General features: G+C 43.7%; 1 protein-coding gene across 13 annotated transcripts in view; it reads right to left on the minus strand.

Moving 5' to 3' along the window:
* The window catches only part of RIMS1 (regulating synaptic membrane exocytosis 1), a 305,213-nt gene extending 283,184 nt beyond the window's left edge, over positions 1 to 22,029 (minus strand). For 11 of the 13 annotated variants that reach the window (XM_071741571.1, XM_071741567.1, XM_071741580.1 and 8 more), the window contains exon 1: positions 21,361 to 22,012. In XM_071741571.1, the coding sequence (XP_071597672.1) occupies positions 21,361 to 21,524 (164 nt within the window). In that variant the 5' untranslated portion in view covers positions 21,525 to 22,012. Of the gene's footprint in view, positions 1 to 21,360 lie in introns of all 13 variants that reach the window. The other 2 variants (XR_011725375.1, XM_071741578.1) reach the window with 2 other exon arrangements.
* Positions 22,030 to 22,931: the final 902 nt, after the last annotated feature.

Consider the following 22,931-nt stretch of genomic DNA (forward strand, 5'->3'; position numbering starts at 1 on the left):
ACTATTTTAGTTTTCCTTTATAATCACACAAAAAGGATCCATATTAAATGCCTCATGAAGAAGTGTGGCCTTGGTTTCAAGCTTTTAATGATCTAAAACAATAGAGAAAATTAACAGAAGATGTAAATAGAATTTTTTAGATCTCTTGTTAGAAGTTGAAGCTGCATTTATTAGTGTTATCTGCAGATCCCATTCTGGCTCAAAAAAAGTTAAAATCAACTTTTCTGTATAATGATTATATTTGTTTATATAGAAGTCTGACAAAAAGTTTGTATGAACTCCCTTCAACACTGTTTAAGGTTTTAAAAATTAAATATGAAAAAAATAGAAAAACATGTGCCTAGAGAGAGAAGAGAGACTAGAATAAAGGATTCCTAAATCAGAACTATACTATATATTGCTAGCGTGGGCTGCTGTGTGTTGGTAAACTCTATTTCAATATTATTTGCATATGTGCTTTAAGATCCTCAATATATTATCCTAGCTGCAGATTTTTTTTTTCATTGAGGCTAGCAGTACAGCCATTTATTAGAGTACCTTGACCACCATGGAGAACAGCTTTTCTGACATGTTTTTTTCTGAAGGCAGAACCCTCGAAAGCAAATTCAGGATCATTCAGCCAGCACAAGATGGATTTCCATTCAAAAAAATCAGCAGGTATTTGTACTTCATCATAACAATTAGGCCTTGAGTAACATTATAAATATGAGTTAGAGGAAAATAAAATCCTGGAGTACAGTACTATGCTTGCATAATTATATAAGAAATAAAAACTTACCTTCAGAGCAATTCCTAGTGCAAATCTGCCTTGTTTAAGTAATGGAAAGATGGGCAAAGAGTAATACATTTGTTGATAGTTCTGATATTGGGTCATTGTTTGCCTTCATCTTTCACCATGAAATAAAACCTGGTGACACTTGAACATCCTATTAATTCCCAACTTCTCATGGAGTGCATTTTTATGCAAATACAGTTTTGTTAAACACAACCCCTGATCATACAGTGAACAATGTTCCTTGTCATCAAACAACAAAGGATGACATTTCAACACATGATAAAATGGTGGTTGTTAACTTGTCTGAAATCCATATGCAGTCACAAATAACTTCACAATGTGCAGGGAACCCACACTGCAAAACCCCACAACAGATCCATGGCCAACTTTGGACAGAAAAGGCAAGTGCAGCAGTTCAAGCATACTCCCAGTAACACATTTTGGTAAATGACAAAGTTGTGCCTATGTAGAAGACTTTACCTGAGTTAACCACATGAAATGACCAACTCTAAAAGCACCAAGCACAAACCTTTCTCATGGGCAGTGTTGAACTTGCTGTTAAACTACCAGTGTAAATCAGTAATTCCTTATACTGCATATGCTATACAATAGATTTATATCTTTCTTTGCCAAAATGATACATATTCATATCTGATTCTTAGGAAATTATCACAATGAAAAAGGATGAGGTTTCACTACCCAGGAGGCATCAGTCCTCATAGAAGTTCCCCAAACTGTTGCAATTTTGGTACAGAGAGTGAAGTCAGATACAGCTACAGAAATCAACAAATTCTGTCCCAAATAAGCAGGCAGCATAACACTGGTTATTTGGATTTTTTATTATTATTGCTTTGCCTTGCAGCAGTGCACCCTGAGACCTCCACTGAGCCCATAGATTCTCAGTAGCAAAGCCTGGAGACTATTGGAACATCTGGGAAAGGAGTGGCACTGAGACAAGCAGCATTCTGAAGAAAGAAGATGGACAACTGAAGGTAAGAGAAAAGCATTAGCTCAATTTAATTAATGCACACCTGAAGTGCAGGCAGATTCCAGCTTCTCCAGAGTGGCAGTCCACAAAGGTTAATTGTATCTCATGTCTCTGTCCAATAACTTAACATCCAGACTGATTCTTTCTTAAAGTGAAATCAAGAAGTACAAATCTCAAAGTGGCACTAGAAGAACAATGACAAATTTTCTGTGTGACAATGACTAATAATTGCTCCTGACACTTGTTACAGGCTGCCAGAAGTCTACCAGCCACAGATATATTCAGCATTGTGGCAGTGCAGTGCACCTTTGAAAAAAAAATCAGATGCTCTGATTGCCATTTCTGGCAAACAAGCAACTGAATTAGCAAATTACCATCACAGTTAGCACTTCTGGCAAATCCTTACCCTCAAAGTTCATCCAAAAGCACTGAAGACTAGGAAAATGAATCATTAAATCATCTTAAAGTGACCCCTCCAAAACTGCTGGATCCCAGCATATGATCTAGGTTATTGCCTGTCAGTTTTGGTTAGACAACTCAATACCAAGGACTGGTATCTTGCAGATAGGACACATTAATTTAAAAGAAAGAGGGAAAAGAAGTCATAAGAATAATACCACTAACCATTCAGTTCTGCAATGGATAACCTCTAAAATATGTGGGTAAACCTCCAAGATATCTCCCTCAAACTTCTTCCACAGCACATCTATTTACTTGTGTCCCTCTGCCTCTCCCACATCTTTTTTTTTTTATTCCCCCACTAATGGATCACACATAAAAGAGCTTTTTTTTTTTTGGGGGGGGGGGGGGGTAGGGAGGGAAAGTGTACTTCTGCCTCTTTGTATGCACACTTTTGATCAGCAGCAGTCTGTGAACAATAACATTTATCTGTGAAACTCTGAAGACAAGAATGCACATACTGAAGTTTCAGAATTCATCGTGCTTCCCTTAATAAGCACTCTGGGGCAGATGCTGTTCTATATTAAAGCCCACATCCTTCTATCCTTAGGGCCATCCCAAACAACCAAAACATAAGTTTGGTACAAGACTGCCCACTGCAGTCATCCTCCCAAATGTAGCCCTAATACACTTCTTTGCCTCTTCGGTACCCATCCTCTGGATGCCAAGATGCAGGATGCCACTACTGCTTATCTGTTCCTCATCACAATTTGGAAAACTTGATGCTTTCTCCAACATCTAGAATCGAAAGAGATGGACCAGCCCAGGAGAGTCTAATTCCATTAAACCAGGAGATTTAATTCCATGTTAACCACAGTATTACAGTCTGATAACCTTTCATTGCAAAAATAAGGTTCATACTGTAGCCAAATGGGGTCTTGTACATTGAGAAAAGAGTAAAGAGATGGAAAGGCTCTTCCCCTTTCCAGCTGTTTCAGGGGACATAGGATCAGATGGTGTGGGATCAAGGTAGAAACTTCTATGCCACCCCTAAAGGATTTGTATGCTGGTCCCTCTCTCCCCTCCAATGCCATTGTAGCACTGGGTAAAATGGAGAGAAGTCAGATTTTCAGGGTGGTGGAACCAGTGCTAGCAGTGGCCAAGCTGATACCAGATGACACTATGCACTATGCACTATGACACTGTGAGATTATGCACCTACATGGCTTACCGTAAAGCTGAAGCAAAGTTTTCTAATGCTGTCTCTCATAATACTATATACAATATGCATATGCATAGCCACACACACAATAGGAGATTCCACACCCCGTGTGTGGACTGAAGAGTTACCCCTACCCACCAGAGTGTGGTACTGGGGAAGAACTACAGAGAAGCACCAGGGATATTTCCCAGCCAAGAGCAGCTTGGGTTGTTGATTCAGCAAAGCAGGGACTTTTACATATTCAGAGCACTTTCTGTGGTTTTGATTAAGATGTCTGCTGTACAGTGATCTCCTTGCCCCAGTTGTTTTCCTCTCTAGCTGTATTCCTGTCTAGCTGTATTTGCACCCAAAACCAAAACTTCAAAATCCTTTACTCCTTTTTCTTTCCGTTCAGCTGACTCCTTTTAGCTCCATTCTTCACCCACCCAAAAAGCAGAGATGCCACCTTTAATTAAAAACAAAACCACACAAACACACACCATTCCCTCAGGCACTGAGCCTGCACAGATTAATATGTACATGCACACAACTTCCAATATGTCAGGCTGGAGATGACAAGGCTGGACAGACGCAGGGGATGTGGCACCCTGCCTACAAACCTAGAGAATAACACACATTTAGTGCTGCCTTATAGCTGGCCTGCTTGTGCTCCTTATACTTCATCTCTCTTTTGTCTGCTCTCTGTTAGGAAGGCAAACTCCTGGTGCAGGGCCTTTCTACAACTACTGTACAGCTCCTATGACAGCAGGGCTTCTTTTCTAACCAGAGGAAGCAGTTTTCTTAGAAGCAGTAAGATTCAAGTAAATTCCACATATTCAAAACCACAAAGCCCCCCAAATTGAGACTGAGTTTACACAACAAACGGTTTCAAAAAATAGTAATGTGGGTTACTACTATAGGGTTTAAGAAGTCTTAAGATGTGGCTGGGCTAGGTTTCCAAGTCCTCTGCTACCAACAAGGAGACCCAACCAGCTAACCACCAGATCACATCTCTTACATGGATCTACACTTCAATTAAAAGGTTAGGGGCAGCCAAGGAGTATTCAGGTAATACTTTAAAATACCGATTTTCTGGGAACATTGAATTCAAACCCTGAAGTGTCCGGTTCCCTCTTCAGTCAAGCTACTCTGTGTTTCCGGATGCTCCTGCTGCATCATTTGAGGCTGCCAAGATCTGGGAAAGCAGCTCTGCCAAGACCCAAGCATCTGAACCTAATGACTCAGACCCCTCTCTTCACAGTCACGAGGCTGGCTCACACTCTGAGCATTTCTGAACCTTTGTATTTTCTACTTGCCTTCTAATTTATTTATTTTCACACTGAAAATAAATGTTCACCTCCTCCTGATTTGTGTGCTTAACTATCTCCAGTTCAAACCCAAAGTGGAACAGACACATAAATACGCAAGTCCCAGATCTGCTACCAAAGGATCCATCACTTTTGATTACCCAATTCTCAGTGTGTGGAGTGCTATTTGACGCTTGTTCTGTACTAGACGACCAGGCAGCTGCATCACTCACAGCCTACTTCCCGGCTGCCACCCCAGCCTAGTTCCAGCCTTCCCCTCACATCTCTCTCCTGGCATATATTCCTCCTCTGTCTGATCCCCACAGAGCCATCTATATGCCCTCTGAGTCCAACATTTTGTGCCTTAAGGGATGTGTAATTTCTTACAGTTTTAACTGCTCACTTGCCATGGATTTCCCCCCTTCCTGCTGTCCCTCACAAGGCCATAGCCTGCATTCTCATCTTCTCTCATTTTTCCTCTCCCATGGCAACTAAGCAACCACAGTTTTTCTAGTGAATAGCCTTGCAGGCACAATGCAAAATGCCGACTATTTTGCAGTCTTTTCTCATTATTCTGGCGGTTACGTTGTGAGGAAATTTAAAACACCTTAGCTAGCATGAGACACAGGATTAACACAACCAAATATAGAAAAAGATTTTATCAAACAAAGTACCTCAGTTTCACTGGTGGCAGTTTAACACTAATTCACACAGATAAGGTAGTGCTGCTTCTCGTGTGGAGGGAAACGCTCTCACCTCAGTAGCCATAATATTTGAGAAATGAGAGAGCCCCGAGAGGAAGATAGTGATCTCAAAAATCCCCCAGGAGGAATCAGGAGAAAGTGGCAGGCTGCTGTGCAGGTCTGAAAACACAGACTGAGCAGAAGGTTTTGCCATAGCTGCGTCCAGCAATAAAACCTGGACAGCCCAGGAACCGCTTCCTGGAGGAAACACCCACCCATGATGTGCCAAGGGAGCTCCATGCCAGAAACCACTGCCTGCTCTCCAGCCACCTCGACTCCCTGCTGCCTGCTGCTGCAAAACCTGGCTTAAAATAGCAATCAGCTTCCCACCCTTTCCTCCTCATTTTTCTGGTGGAGGAATGAAAACAAGGAGGGGTACCACTGGACAACTCAAGTAGCAGCAGACACCTGTGTTAAGACAACAAAATCCCCCCCTGAGAGACAGAAGCATAGGTTCTGTCACCACACCTCCTGGCACAGCACAGACATATCCCCCAAATGCAACAAGACAGTGCTTGGTATCTGAACACTGACTCCAGGTCACCCTCTTACCAAGGTTTTATGAACTGAGCATGACATATGCAACACCGCAGTTTCCTTATAGTTTTGCAGGTAGCTCCCCTAGACAGAAATGCATCTTAGTATGTATAGAATGGCTCTTTAACTCAAATTCATTTGTATAGGGTTTTCATTTATCAAGAGAAAGATTGTAATGCCCAGATTGAGAGGGGAAAAAAAATTGCAAGTGTTCCTAAAATATTAAAGAGTGAACTCCGATGTACTGCATGTATTGTATGCAATAGGTAAAATATAAAAGTTGGTGCAAACAAGTGATTTAAACATCTGGAGGGTAAGTAAAGTTGAAAGCTGTAATGAAAAATATATTAGGAGGTAGAGACACGTGCACTTCTAACTGGTTTAGAATTCAGCTTGGAAAGACCATAGATTTTGGGGCATAATTTGAACTGTTTCCAACACACAGTAGTACTTTCCAGGTTTACAAAATGTAACAAAACATATTTGGGGAACTATTAAAAATAAGAAGCTGACAGTCCTGGGATGCAGCTCTCTGAAAGAACAAACATCTTGATATCAAATAAAGGCTCAACTTCACACTATAAAAAACTGTAGACAGCTATATTCAGACAAACTACAGTAACACAGCAGAAAAAGTTTTCCCATACTCTCAGGGGCCGTTTTAGCCTGAAGGAAAAACTACTTTTCTTTTATCTTCAGGGACAACACTTTTAATTTTCTTGTTCGTTCAGTTCTTGGCCTCTGACAAAGGAGTCAAAAAGGTGGCAGTTGCCGAAGTCACTTATTGATTTTCTTGGTTTATTTATGAATGCCAGACAGGCAAGGGCCTGTCTTCAAAATTTAACACCTGGTATTTTACACCATTAAGTAAATTGCCAGAAAAATCAGTTCCTTTCCACCTCTGCAATTTTCACATAACAAGTGAGTTGCCCTCACAGAAAGTTCATCAAACTTTGGCTTTCATAGAAAGCTCTCAAATTTAGGAGCTAACCACTAAAACTGTATGTAGAATTTCCCTCTCTTCCCTACTTCAAGAACAATTTAACCTATGGTCTCAGTTGACCTCCATTCTCCTACTTAGTACACAGGAAGGAAAGCTCTGCTTTAAGCTTAAATACATGCAATGGGAAGCAGAGGGGAGGAAAGAAAGGCACGGTATGAGATCAACAGGACAGTCTTCTAGGGTATTCTCATGTACAGTACGTTGCAGTAATCCAACAGAAGGTGACAGAAACCATGAATCACTCTGACAAGGTCTTGATTTCAAAGAAATATGGCAAATGCTTAAATGCAGACAAAAAAAAGCATCCTTGACTATAAATTCTGCAAGGAGAGAGCCGAAAGCATTGCCAAACTGCAAACTCTAAAAAAAAAAAATGAGGACAAACCCTCTCCATAACAGGAAGCACTACTGTTGATGGTGTTCAAGATTTTCCCCTCATATTGTTAACTTTATTAATTTTACTCTACCTCAAGGAACACTTGGCTTTTTCAGTTTTGATCCCATATAGGATAGATACCAGGATGGAAAGAATCAGATCACCTCAGCTGGATGAAAGAGAGCACTGTCTCATCTGCCATGTAACTACAACTCCCCAGCTCCTTTTCTACAGGGACAGTTTAAAACCTTTTCAGAGAGGGACAAGCTTAGAACCTGAAACATTGCCATGGAAAAATAAGATGTCATAGGTGAACCAATCATTAAATTCACTGCTGATCCCCTGAACCAGTCAACAAAGCCCAAACAGTTCCTGGTGAAAGTTTTTATGGTAATAATTGTTTGAAAGATACTTTAAGGGAGAATGTTCCTCTTTAAGCTAATGTAGCTTTACAAAAAAAAATTATGAAGATATTTTGCTTGTAAGTGTGAGAGCTTTTAAATTTCAAAACTTTAATCAATATCAAATAATCTAAAATTAAAAATACAAGAATCATAATATATTAGTGGGTTTCTATATTCCTAGATTTTTCATTTTTTAAAAAATCAATATTTAATTTTGCTCAGAAATGTAAGAAAAATGTACTGTGCATTTAATCTGAGGAACTTACTTTTTCACACATACACTATAAGAATCAATTCACCTCTGAGTAAATATAGTACCTTTCTATGAGTACACTGAACAGCAGCTTTTTGAGAAAGCAAAGGAAAAAAATATATACAAATAAGATTGCAGGAAATTAGTGGTATATACAACAGAAAGTTAAATAATACAAATACACTAAGTTATAAACGTGATTTTTTTTCAGAAATGTAGGTAGCTATGCCTTGGTTTCACTTTTGTGAAGTTTACTATTCATGTAAAGCTTGTAGATTAACTGAACAGTGACTGATACACTTGAGAAAAATGTGCTACTTTCTGCAAAATACAAAATTTACAGGGACACATGCCATCTAAACAGATCCAACAACACACATCTTACTCCATATATACTTCCAATATGACTCCAAGTCAAGAGATCCACCAAAGTTAGTCAAACTCACCACAGGTACAGGACCACGGCAATACAATGGTTTACTGGTCCATGGCAGTAACTTGTTCAACTTTGTCACCTGTCTCTATGATATGACTGGAGGCAAAAATATTCCAAATTTTCAGCTCCTGATCAAGTTTCACCAATGACCTCTGCATATTTAACAGAATTAGAATCACAGAATCAGACAAGTTGGAAAGGACCTCTGAGATCATCAAGTCCAACCCTTGATCCACTGCTACTGTGGTTACCAGACCATGGCACTGAGTGCCACATCAGTCTCTTCTTCAAAACCTCCAGGGATGGAGAATCCACCACCTCCCTGGGCAGCCCATTCCAATGCTTGATCACCCTCTCTGGAAAGAATTTATTCTTAATATCTAACTTAAACCTCCCCAGACAGAGTTTAAGTCCATGCCCTCTTGTCTTACTGGTAGCTGCCTGGGAGAAGAGACCAACCCCCCCTGGCTACACCCTCCTTTCAGAGAGTTGTAGAGAGTGATGGGGTCTCTGAGCCACCTCTCCTACCTCGTCTCCCTCTTCTGAAGAGCTTGTAGCCATCCATGGCAGCACTCCAGTCATGTTTCTGTGATGGCAACTACATCACAGCTTTCCTGCTGCACAATGGCTTCCATCTCTTGTTTCCCATACTGTTGGTGTACATGCACTTCAGCTGGGCTACCGATTTTACTCTGATTTTACTCAGGCTTTCCACCCTTGGGCTCATCTCTAGAGAGCCCGGTTTCAATCCCCTCCCCCTTCAAACCTATTTTAAAGCCCTCCTGATCAGCACCACCAACTTAGAGGCTATGGTCCTTTTGCCCCTGCTAGATAGTTGAAGCCCATCTGAACTGAGGAGACGAGGTACCATGAAATTTGCCCCATGGTCAAAAAAACCCCAAAACTATGCCAGTAGCACCAATCCTTTAGCCACCTATTGATAAGATGGGTTTTCCTAGTCCACTCCTCATTGATCCCTGCTACTGCAGGAGGCAAACACCACCTGTGCTCCTGTCCCATTGACTAATTCACCTTGAAATCTTTTTTAATTTCCCTGGTACTTCTTCCATTAATGCCAACGCTGCCAACCTGGACTACCAACAGTGGATCTGAGGGCCAAATTAGCTCCGGGAGTCTCCTACTGATATTCCTCACCCAGGTCCCAAGAAGGCAGCAGACCTCCCTATGGGATGGGTCCAGTCAGCATATTGGGTCTTCAGGTCCCCTCAGAAGGGTGTCACAAACTGCAAGTACCTTTTTATTTTTTCTTTATAACTGTGGCTGTAATCCATCTGGTAGACCGGATGCAACCAGGAGACCCTCCAGATGGAACTTCCTCTTTACTGTCCTCTACCTGATTCTCTGGGTCCAGGGTCCCATACTTTGCAGGTGACATCCAGGACCAAAATCAATAGTTAAACTAGGATGATCCAGACTTCTCATAAATTCTGTCCCTTTCTCCCCAGCTGCCTAGCCTCATGCACCAAGCACTCCATCAAGCAGCTGCATTTCTGTTCTTCTTCTGTAGCTAAAACCATGAAGCTGGCAGAACATTAAACTGTATAGCTGAAGTTTGTCATGAAATGTCAAAAATTTTGCAATAAATAACAGTGTCAAGGAGACTTTATCACCTAAATAACTAAAATAGTTGTAAATTGTTTCACTCCTCGAGCTTTCACATGATCTTTTCATCTACATCCGTGCAATTTAACTTTATCAGCACAAACTTTAGCTTCCTGATGTCAAATATCGAAGTGATTCTAAGGTTAATACTGCAAATATGCAAAATGCAATTACTTTATTTTTAAATAACTTCATATGAAAGGCTAATTAATAAACCAAGAGAATAATGAATATATATATAAAGATACTGCTTTCTTAGTAGATGCAAGTGCTAGAGAAATTCTGCAAAGATGTTAGAAGGCTCAGACTACTGTGTCTGGTTTTGTATATGCCTTGATGTTTTTTCCAAGTGGAATCATCAAAACAAAACAGTTACACTAACAAATCATGGCTTGAAACTCAACCAAGCATATTCAATCATCCAGTTACAAAATTACTTTGTTGCATAAAATGCTTGTCACTTCTCTCAAAAGTCCTATTACTAATCATTTATTCTCTACAATATTTCCACATGATTAATACATACTGATGCAAATAGCCTAATCTTTGCATTGCTTGAATAGCATAGCACTGGAGGTTTGCTAAGTATAGGAAAGAGAACAGTGTATCAGTATAAATGTTACCAAATCCTTGTTTATTGATAGGATTGTAAAGCCTTCACAGTATATTAAAAGACTTCACAATTCATATATATTTTAAAGAAATGTAAACACAATCTTCACAAGCACTGGCTACAAAATTTGTAATACTTGCTGGGCTCATAGACCAAATCAAGTTTGTGAAAAAAACAATATCTTTTATTTGACTTGCTAGTATAAGATGTAGACAGAGTTCTGGGTACCTAATTTCTTTATTTGATCAATGTGGAGTATGCAGTATTGGCAACCAAGAGAAACACTTGAGAGAACACTTCACACTTAGGTCATTCAAGCATGTGAAGATTTCCATTAGCAATTCTCAGAACAAACAGAGCGCTCTGTTGCTTGCTAAAATAATAGTAGACTTTTCCTCTGCAATATAATAGTACTTACACTAAAATAGCATGGTTGGGCTGAACTCCGTTCATGGGCAATGTCCTAATAAATTTCACCTAATGAAGTTTAAAAAAACAACTCTTAAAGGGAGAACTTAAAGGAAAGACCTTAAAGGAAATAACTGTATTTTTATGCAAAGCATTTAAATCACCATTCCGACTAGAATTTGGTGTTTATCTAAAGCCCAAAACACAGAGAAAATTATTATTTTATTAAGCCCCAGATCCTCTAAATTTCAAACTGTTAATTTGCTAAATCCACCACTGTCATCATTAAAAAGTATAGCTCTATCTGCTAGGTTCAGCCCTGATCACAAGCAGCTCTCAGGGCATACACCAATCTTTAGTGATTCAAAGAGGGTTTGATATGAATCAAAAAATTAGGAGATTTCAAACACTACCCACTTTTATTACAGATATCTGAAAAAAAAAAAATGTACACACACACTCGCTTGCCTGCCTTTAATAGTTCTAACAATGCTTATCATAAGCAAAGTACACAAAGTCCTGACACTGAAAATAAGACACCTGATGTAAACAAACTCAGAAATGAGTTCCAAAATAGATGTTCTAATTCAACCTAGAACTGTCTGGAAACAGTTATTCCTTGTGCAGTATCTCTTCATGCCTCTGAACTGGCAAGTGTATGAATGGTTTTGTGTGTGTCACTATTTTGAAAACTGCAACTAGCTTTTCTTGTCTCTATAATAGTGCCAGCTAATATAGCTGGAACATGGTTTTCTTCTTTAAAACTCTCTCTGGATACAAGTATCTAATATGCAGTCAAATTTTGAGGATGATCACTTTAGTTACAAATACAAAGCATTACTATGCCAAAATATCACGTGTAAATTGTCATACCTCAGTAACTATTGCAGCAAACTGATAGTGGTGCACTTTTCTACTATTGGTTGTGAAAACCAAAAATAACTCTGACTAACATTTACTGCCTAAATTCCAAAAGTAGGCAACACCATAAACATTGCAAAATCTTTATCATATCTGTGAAGTAGAAAAGAAGGGATAAAACAATTGTAACTCTTGACAGATGCAGAGACCTGATAAGCTATTTGCATCCTGATAGATCCAATATATGGATCTATAAGGGGTAAATCACACAGCCTTGATCAGGTGTAAATCATTCGAGCAATTGTAAATGAAATGCAAGTATTTCCAAAAAGCAAAATGAAACCACTGTATGTTTGTAAATGATTACGTAAGATTTTCTTTATGCTTTATTACCACTGGGAATTAGAGTAAAACTGTAGGCACTCAAGCTTTTTCCCCCAGAATATAATTGCATGCCAGCACCTCTTTATTAATACTGGTAGCACTAGAGGGCAGAGTGAGGGAGAAGGTAAAATTGCCTAGAAATTGTAAGTAGCTCTAACTACTGGCAACCCAAAATAAAATTTCAATGTTGTCATTTTCCACCTCCTATAATGCCTGCATCCCAACAAGCCTGAATACAAAGGCAGCAATATTCTAAAAAGCCTTTTCATCAGGTACTAAGTTCAAGTCTTAAAATGTGTAGTAACAGCCTGAAGAATGAAACTCACTACAACTTTTTTAGTTGTTTTCCTATATCCAAGGACACAAAAAATTCTTCACATTAGTCTTCAGAAACAAAATGGCATTGATAAGACTAAGAATTTTAAATGTCTCTTAATGTTGTTCTCCCTCTGCTATTTTCTGGAGAAACTACCAACAGGAGGGTATCTCTAGAGCAGATCTCTCTTCTGCATAATTCCTTTTAAGATCTGAGCTTATAAAAACTCTGTACTTTGAGAATTTGCTTTCCGGAGTTCATGTTCTTTCACCCATTCTTTGCCTTCACCCTTCTGCAGGGCACAGATAATGCCCATGAATTTTTAGAGTCACAGACTTCTGAGTCAGGAAGTATTAGTGCTATGTCAGGCAATGCTGGGCATGAAGCTTTGGAAGCTTCTTGTATCAAGTGACAGAATCATGCAGGAAGACTCATGCACAGAAATTAACACCCCATGCATTCCAGTGAAACCACTGAAACTGGGAATTCAAAAGAGCTCTGGACAAAATTTTGCCTTTTGAAATTTCAATATATGCAGATCTGAAGCCCATGTTTCAAACATGGTAAGGAAGCTTTTTACTGCCTGTCATCCCTTAGCACCTCCCACTCTTTTATAGCTTTTGGGGAAATTCCTATGAATCTTGTATTGTCTGCTGACAGTCTCCTGCTCCTGTCTTGGCAGCGAGATGGCTCCCCAGTAGAACAGACAATGACTGTCTCATAACTGCCTTACTGCATGACTGTGTGCAGCTGTGAATACATTTTGACTGTATTTACTGGTCTCCTTGGACTCCTAAGTCCACTTAAAAATCACTACCAAATCTCTGAAATTCCCATAAAGTCACAAAAACCCTCCTTGCAATTCTGAGGTCACCACAGTTGTCTCTTTTGATCAGGACACCTTTCTAGCTACACCTGCCCTAGCAGAATGGTGAAAACTTGAAGCCTTAAATGCTGTTATATTCTTCCCAAAGTTTCCATTAGTTTCTGCAATAGTTCAATGCTCTCTCTCCCTCCCTGAGTGAGGACCTTGCACAGTAAAGAGAAAAGTGCTAGAAGAAGCACTGACTACAAGCAGTCCTCCCGCTGGATGACTGAGACTTATCTGAGAGTATGTTAGATGTGGGTTTCCCCCTGAAACTTTAAAACATGTAACAAAGGAACATGCCAAATCCTGCACAGGAAGAGGGTTGATCCCACGCAACAAACCAGCTGGAAAGAACCTCTTGAGAGAAGCAGCTGAGGATTCCTATTCAACATCAAATTAAGCATGACCCAACAATGTGTCCTTGCAGTAAAGAAGACCAACACCATCCTGGGACGTAGTGGAAAAGCACTGCCCGAGACTCTCTAGTTATTAACTAATATTCCTGTGGCAAATGTTAAAATAACACTCTTAAATCTTTCCTTTCTAACTCAGCACTAGTGAAGGCACATCTGGGTGCTAGTTCCAGTTCTGGGCTCCTCAATGCAAAAAAACCACGGACATACTAGAATGAGTGCAGCGATGAGCCACAAAGACAGTTCAGGGACAGAAGCATGTCACATAAAAAAAGGCTGACAAAGTGGGGGCTCTTCAGCCTGGAGAAGGCTTATGGGGATCCTAACAATGAGTATTGATCTCCAGTGGGCAGAAATAAAGAAGACAGAGATAAACTCTTCCCAGAGGTGCTGACAGAATCAGAGACAATGGACACATCTGAAATTCAGTAGATGCCATCTGAACATCGGGAAACACTTTTTACTATAAGGGTGGTTTGAACACTGGAAAAAGTTGTCCAGAGAGTTTGTGGACTCTCTATCTTTGGAGGCATTCAGAAGCCATCTGCACACAGTCCTGGGCTGCCAGCTGTACGTGGCCCTGCTCTGAGTAGGGGTTTGGACAAGACATACTCCAGACACCTGCAGTTCTCCAGAAGCAAAATAATTTCAGCATGGATTTGTACACTCATGTGTCGGGATCAGAGCTGACATTGCCAAGAAGAGGTACAGACAATATTTGAACAATCTGTCTGGGTGATTCCAGGGGCTTAAACCACCCATGTACACAGTTAGCAACTTGCCCTCTGCTCTCTGCTCCATCACAGAACCTGAAACACAGTGTTTCCATATCTCTTTAAGTACAAGAGAAGAAATAAAGGCTTTCAAGCAGCAGAGGTGAGGGCATCCTCCATTCCTCCTGTTCTACTGCACAGAAAGTAAGATTCACAGGACCACGGAAAAAGTAAATAAGAGGGAGTCTGACTCACAGGAGGGAGTCTTGGTATTGTTTTATTTATTTTACCCTTAAATTCCTTGGTGGCAAATGCACTACCAGTTCCCAGAATTCTTGATTCCTCCTTTGTCTTCTCAGTGGGATTCAAGATGGGCTTTAGTTCCTTTAACCTAAAGACAGGATAAAGACAGACTTCCTCATGATGGCCCCTTTGACTCGTTTCTGCAGAGTGGCCCAGTTTCAACAGAAGGAATAAAGACTGCTCCAACCTCTCTCTTCCCTGCTGTTTATGGAAGGGCAATTATCATCAGGGGATTTGTAACATTCAGGCTAATAAGGTTTTAGAACCCTACTGCCTTATTTTGCCTCTAAGTGCTACACAAAATAAAGGTGGCAGAAGCCTGTTCAATGTTTTATGACAATGTTAGGTGTGATACAAATGTCAGAAATAGTGAGGGGAAAAAAATGTCTTCTTGGCCAAACTGTTAATCTTCAGAGACAGCAGTTCAGAATGGAGGCTTCAGGTGCACACAGGACATGACACAGACATTATCAGGAGATCTCTGAAACAGAGATTCTCACCAACCTCAAGTGACTTCAGGATTTGGCAGCCCTGAAAAGTGAGCAGCTCTAATAACCCTGTTGATTCTAGAGACTTGAATTCTGCTAAAATAAAGTTTGTATACCAAACTAGATGGTCAAAATAAGATGTTAGGATCAATTTCTCCCTAATTATTAACTATTATTCCTGTGGCAAATCTTAAAACAACACTCTTAAAAGCCAGGAACGTTTCAAGTACCTGCTAGCCTCTCTACTGAAACTACTCCATTAGAGTTACAGAACTACAAAGAACTCCCTGTCTCTCTGAGTTGTTTCCTACTATGTTTGCCCTGGCAAACACCATCTTACACAATCTTGTTAAATCCCATCAGAAGCTTTTGTCATCACTTAAATTTGGTCCAGAAAATGACTGCCATGGTAATTAGGAACGTTCTCATTTCTGGTGAAAATTTGCTGGTCCCCCTTTGATAAGCTACTGTCAACCAGGGTGTGAGAAAAGTAGCTTGGGATACTTTGGCTATCCCAGTGTATGGTCCTGTTGAGCTGTGAGAGTCTGCAGGAGAAGAGAACTGGAACTGAACTAGCTGTGTTCACAGCTACCGTGGTTTGCACTTATTACATAACTAACCCAATGAGATAAGGCACACAGCTGCACAGAAGCAAACCTCAACTTAAGTACATACTTATAAATATAGTTCTGTGATTTGTCTATGACTGAAATCTGCTTTATATTAATTGAGCTTGTTTCACTTCGAGGCACTTTATACTCATAAACAATATAGCTGTCTCGGGCTATATAACATCTGAATGTACATTTTAAACTTTTGAACTATTTTTCCTTTAAAAAAATGGTTTTCTGTTTTGGGGTTTTTTCTGCCCCCGTTTTTGCAAATGATGGCTTGTTTCTGTCTTCAACCTCATTCAAAACTTTCCCTCTCCCACTTCCTCACAATTTTTTAGATACATCAGTCACCTGCAGAGTAATATCTGGACTTCAGGCTAAACACATCAGCCACTCAACACAAACCTCTTCCCTTTCAGCTACAGGGGTATTTACCATGTAAAACAGCACAAAAAGCCTCCAATAAAGTAGTCTGCAGAGAAGGTCATGGCAGATTCTACCACTGTCTGACACAAACACTGATTCATAAAGGAGCAGCAGAAGCTTGGGTCTGTAAGGCCAAACTCCAAGTAAGTTACTAAAGAGTACAGTCTCCAGAGATATCCACAAAATCTGGAACAGTCAGTGTGAAACAGGAAAAGAAGAGTGGATCAGAGTTGAGTCTACCATGGTGAAGTCCCACCTACTCAGCAGACTGCTCTGCGTGATGCTGTCAAAGGTGTGGCAGGCAGGAGGATGTTGCTCTCCCAACCATACAGAACAAAAAGGCAACACTGGGAAGCCCCAAGACAAGAAGACCACTGAGCTGAGGAGGAGAACCTGCTTCCTACTCCCAGACCTTTCTGTATATTAAACTTCTCGAGTCTTTTAAAAAGGGGTACATTAACAGTCCTGGGTAACCAGAAGCATAGAGTATGACAGCAAGACAGCTCCTCTGCAAGCGGAACTCTCCCTTCGGCCTTGACACTAAGTTAGGCTCCTAGGCCCATAAACTTTTCATTCTTCTCCGTATGGGAAGCCAAACAAGTACCATAGTTTGGCTACGGTACTTGTCTAGGACACAATTTCTTCAGGTTGGTAAATGTGCTGGACTCAGGTAGCCACTTTCTAACCACACCTAAGGTAGCTGACAGTCCCCTACATCTTAGGAAACTGGCCATGACTGTGCTGTGACAACAGCACTTTGAGTTCAGCACTAGGTGTCAATACACATTTTAGAGGTACTATATTAGCATCAGGTCTTTCAGAGGACTTAAGGCTATGACTGTGTGGTTTGTCACTCCCCAGCAGACAGGCACAAGGCAGACAGCAAGCAACTCAGCATTCAGGGCACTCACATGTTCTGGTCCTATAAGCCCTGGACACACAGACACCCAGCTTCTCAGATGCACCATGATGGAGAGATTTTGTGGACTGCACTCAGGATGCATCAGTTTCTACTTGGTGCCAGGTTAGCATCAAAGTGCTTATGTGGATTGGAGTATTCAGGGCCATACACCAGACCAGGACCCCACTTCACTGCATGAAGGCATGGATATGGTCTCAGGAGTACCCCAGTGATACTGCCCCTACTACAGCACAAATGTAAAACCCCTCTCTGGATGTAAATGCAATTTCAAGGCAAGTGGCTAACGTTACAGTGTAACTCATGCAGAGGTACGGCTGCTGGTACAAAAAAAACAAAGGAAGAAGCTTCACAAAAGCTATAACTTCTCAACACATTGTGCCACGGTATGCAACAGGTCACAGGATAGCAGTTTCCCCTTCTTCAAAAACCACACACAGCAGTATGAAATCTGAGAATGGGAAGGGTGAGGAGAGGACAAGGTCTCTGCCTCTGACCAAGTATACTTAGAAAAAGAAAGTCACACTGGATATACAAGTTGCATGCCTTTATCCTAAGGGTGTGACCAGCTCCGTTATCCCCAAACTGCTGAAGGAAACTGACAGATGAGGCAAATTCCTGGCGAGAGAGCAGCAGGGGGTTTCAAAGGGAAGCCTGCACTCCTGCCTTTCTCCGATGCAAGCAGCAAAAGCGTCGCGTTACGCTGCCCATAGTCCTGCTCCCTGCTAACAGCACCCTGCTCCCGGCTGGCGTGCTGCAGTGCCTGCTGATGTCAGCAGGAACCGGCAGAGAGGTTTAAAGAAGCTTTTAGCTCAGAGTCACAAATGGGGCTCAGGAAGACAGAGAGGTACAGACACAGAGGAAAGGGATGCAACCTCTTTGCCAGTGACCCAAACCTCTTTCCTTTCTGCTGAAATCCATGAAGTCTACTCACAACAACTGAAATTTCCTTGGATCCACAATTTTATGGGCATCCTGTGAAGAACAGTTTAACAAGTAATTCTTCCTAAAGTTTTCTGCTATGAGGAATGCTGGAAAGGAAAATTACAAGTATTATTTCAGAAACTTTTATTGCTGCCAGGACATCCAAAACAGGAGAGAAATGCTGCACCCTTTTTATGCTTCATTCATGAGACAGCATGTATCTGGCCTCTGATCAGCCCAGGACTGAAGGTTTGCAACACAAATCTTATTGACTTCCAGGGGACACTACAAATTTTCATGTGGGAGTTACAGACAGAAACATTTCTCTGCCAGGTGGTTTTAAATGAAAACTGCTGGCAGTTGTTGCTGAGATATTTGGATCAGAAAAACTTTTACCAAAGATAATGGGAAGGGATGTTGAGTTTTATCATATAGCTGTGTCATCTGGGTAGCACCATTGCATATTTGTAACAAAACTCTCCAAAATTATGGAAGTAAATTCTTGTCTCAAAATTCAATCTTGTGAGAGTTACTCTCTGGAAAGATGTGTCTGATTCTTGTCATAAGAAGGAAGTAAGTGCTCAGCACAGAGAAAAGGCAAGTGATCCCAGAAAATCTAGTGGCTCTTACAAAGCACCATCCAAACAAAAACTATTTGCTGTGACCTGATTTTAGAAAGCCAATGATACAACTAAAGTAAGTACAGAGGTTTGTAAATTTCCCAGTGTATTTTCTACTAATTTCTGGCTCTTTATTTAAAGAAAAAAATCTACTTAAAATCATAATTTCTCAGACCAGTGAAGAGTCTAGACTGTTGTTCTTATAATTTGAAAGAACTGTGATAACTTTTGCTATCACGAACCTTTAAAGATAATATAAAGTAATTTTTAGTTGAATTAACAAAGCACAATTTTTTATCTCTTAAAAAATTGCATTTAAAATGTACTAAATTAATTTAGTAAAACTGCTGAAGATTCCCATAACATCCAAGAAAAGGAAATATCAATCCAGAATTCAGAAATGCCAATGCAAAATAAGGAAAAAAAAATGGGGAATAGAAAAAGGAGGGAAATTTATCCTCTACCTCCTGTCAACAAGAATACTACTGAGAAATTACCATCTCTACTAACAAAAGTTAATTCTTGCAGTGGCTGTAAGATTTGTAGTAATGCTTTCCAACATCATCACAGAACCAGTAATCTTCACTGACTGAAACCTAAATATTTATAGGGAAGTATCTGTACTGGAAGACAAGGAACAGGAGAAGGATAAATGTAGTTAGAGCCTTTGAGAACCCTTTATTTAATTTTCTTCTGATAAACAGAAACTGAGAAGGGAACTTTTACTTACATTTTCCCACACAGACTTAATACAATGCATTTTTACAAAATGTTTCTCCTTTCAACCACCTCACCTCCAAGCCTAGCCACACCCCAAGTGTAATGAGCAGCAACAGAGAACTGAACTCTTAGCCTTGGACTGAGATCCAAACACCACGCTCCCGGCCGTCTCCTCGGCAATACGCAATGCGAGCAGCTGGGCCCCAGTACCCACCGCTGCAATCACCTCTAGTAGCCCCTGTAAAAATTCAGAGCCAGGCAGCAATGGGAAGGGACAGAGACAGCAGTACACTGAAACACTGTCCCAGCTTCACCACGCACAGCGTGCGGGGCCGAAGTCGGGAGCCTGCGGGGGTTTGGTCTTTGGTTTCGGTCAGAGAAAGCGATGGAGAAGAGCTGGCACCTGCATCGTTCAAGTGGGCATTTCCGATGCTGCTAAAAGAAATGCCCAGATCACATCACGCCTCCAGAGCATCCCTTCCGAGCACAGGTGTATGCAACCAGATGACAATGAGGTAAGGGTACACCTCCTGTGGCAGGGAGGGTCTGGCCAACGTCAGAGGTTTGCACGTATTCCAGTCACCTCTCCTACCGTTTCCCCCCCTCAGAGCAAACAGGCCTGATGGGTAGTCAGAAGAGGAGAAACCCTGATTCTCCTCCACAGGCCACAGCTTCAATCTGTTTGTTCTCATCACTCGCAGCAGGCAATTTGGTAACGTTACGTTTGAAGCCTCCTATTGACGAAGAAGGCTTGAAAATGTGGTCACATGCGCTGTTTGGCAAGGATCGGGGCGGGGAGGATAGAGAAAAGGTTCAGAAGAGGCTGTGGGGACCTGGTTTCCAAACATGGCACCTCCCCAACACTCCGCGCTCCCCACACCCCTCTCTCCCTCCCTCCCTCCCTGTGTCGCCGGCAGCCGGTAAACCCACTCCCCCTTCGTCCCGCCAGCACGCACACACGCACGCTTCCCTCCTGCAAGGAGCAGTGCGACTAATTACATTTATTTCCTAATTACGAACGCCCCGCTGTCCCCACGGCGAGCTGCCCGCCTCCCGGCCGCTGCCATCCCGGCACCAGGCGAGGGGCGGGCCGGGGGCGGCGGTTGGGGGCGCACGCGGGGCGGCGGTTGGGGCGGCGGACTCGGGGCGGCGGTTGTGGGCGCACGCGGGGCGGCGGTTGGGGCGGGGGGCACCGGGCAGCGGAGGGGGGGAGCCCGCCCCATCCCCGCGGCCGCCCGAGCCCAGCGGCCGCCGGTAGCGGAGGCCGAGCCAGGCGGGGGCAGCACGGCAGCCGCCGAGGCTCCCGCACGCAGGGAAACCCCACCCAGCGGCCCCTCCTGACAGAGGCGGGGTTTTGGGGACCCCAAAGGAATCCCACCTCGCCCCTCACCCCCATCTCGGGGTTTCCGCCCGCCCCTCCACCGCTGGCTCCCTCGGGGCGGGGAGGGCCGCCGTCCCGCTCCGTCCCGCCGTGCCGGGCTCTCCCCTCCCTGCAGCTCTGTCTCGGGAGGAGCTGCCTGGGGTAGGGGAGGTCGGCCAGGGAGGAAGAAGTTCTGGGTCGGGAGCGGAGCGGGACCGGGGCTTCGCGGGGCTAACCAAGGCAAGGGGTCCCTGCGGAGCGGCCAGCCCCGGGCTCCGGCCGGCCCCCGCTGTGACAGCTTCGGCTCGCCGGCGATCGGCGCATGAATGAGTGCCTGAGTGAATGAATGACTGGCGTCTGCTTACTTGAGCATGGCCTCTTCTTTCTCTTCCTCTTCTTTCTGCCGGTCCATCACTGCCATGATAATGTTCCTCTCCTCCTCTGTCAGGTGGCTCAGGTCGGGCAGCTCCTGCATCGGGGGGGGCACCGTGGGCGGGCGAGGGCCGCGGGGCCCCACCGAAGAAGACATTTTCTTTCCGCCTCTCCCTTACACCTTCTACCTTTGCACGGCAAACCAAGCCAGCCTCTCCTCCGCCCCCTTCACAGTGTAGTCCTCCGAGCAGCAGCAGCCGGCAGCTCTCTGGCAGCAGCGGAGGAGGAGGCGGAGACCCAGCCTTTCATGGTTGCTTGCATCCACCCCGGCCCGGCTGCTGCTGCTTGCTCCCTTTGTTTCCGCGGCTTCAGGGAGCTCGGGGGCTGCCGTGCCGCCGCCCGCAGCCCATCCTCCCGGCGGTGGGCGTGCGGGGCGGGGGTGCCGTGGCGCGGAGGGCTCCCGATCGCCGCTGGCGGGCTGCGGGAGGGAGCGAGGGGGCGGGAGGGGGGGCGGTGCGCGCCGCGGACCGGCCGGGAAGGGCGGGTGCTGCCGCCGCCGCCGAAATGTTCCGCTGCTGCGACCCTGACGCTGGCAGGAGGGAGGGGGAGTTCGGTACCGGTGAGGCGGAGTCCGAGGCGCGCCGCCGCTGCCTCACGGGCGGCAGCGCTGACTGCCCCTGCCCCCGGCTCTGCCCGTGCCGAGTACCCGGGCCGGCCGCGCCTCTCCTCGCCTCCCCCCTTGCTCGTCCCGCGGCCGCACGGTCACGGCGTTGGTCCCTGCGCCCTCCTCCTCCTCACGTCCTCCTCGAGGTTTCCTCACCGCAGATCGGGCCGAGTCCTGTCCGGGGCTGCCGTCGCCGTCTCGCCCTTAGCGGGGAACACCCGTGGGAGTGGGCAGCGGCGGGAGAGCCGGGTTGCGGGCTTGCTGCGGGCTGATCTGAGACTCCGGGGAAGCCCTGGGCTCCCGGTGCTGCCTCCTGATTCCTCGGGCATGAGCCGTGTTGGCTCCCTGACCCCTGGGGCTTCAGCTCCAGACGCAGCCCCCTTGCCTGGAGCCAGCCCTGTCTCCACTCTCGACCGTCCCTTCCTTGGGGGTCCGTGCTTCAGCACTTTCTTTATGTGCTTCTTACATCCAGTCAGTGGCGCTCATTCCGTGGCCCCCCTACAACTCGCATGAGGGTGGCGAGTGCTTTTAACTCTCATCTGTCAGACCCATTTTTTCACCGCTGACCTGCCAAAACTGGCCGTGAAACGTGCCACGGTGCTGACTGTTCAGCTGAGGAGGAAGCACACTATGAAGCAAAACATCACCGCTAGGCAGATATGGGCTCTCTGTCGATTTCTGATCTACCAGTCCTGAGCAACCTGATTTTGGGGAGCTGGCAATGAACACAACAGCCCTTCTTTACAAGAGCTCATCTCCCTGTAATTTACTGGCCAGAAACTCGTGCCAGTCGCTCTTAAGTGTCCCTTGCCCAAACAAATGCCCACCAGAGGATGGAATCGTTCAGTCTACTTAAAAATGCAAAGCTTAAACACAGAGAAAACTGCACTTTCGAATAGA

This window comes from Heliangelus exortis, chromosome 3 (genome assembly GCF_036169615.1).
Source record: "Heliangelus exortis chromosome 3, bHelExo1.hap1, whole genome shotgun sequence".
NCBI classification, from domain to species: Eukaryota; Metazoa; Chordata; class Aves; order Apodiformes; family Trochilidae; genus Heliangelus; species Heliangelus exortis.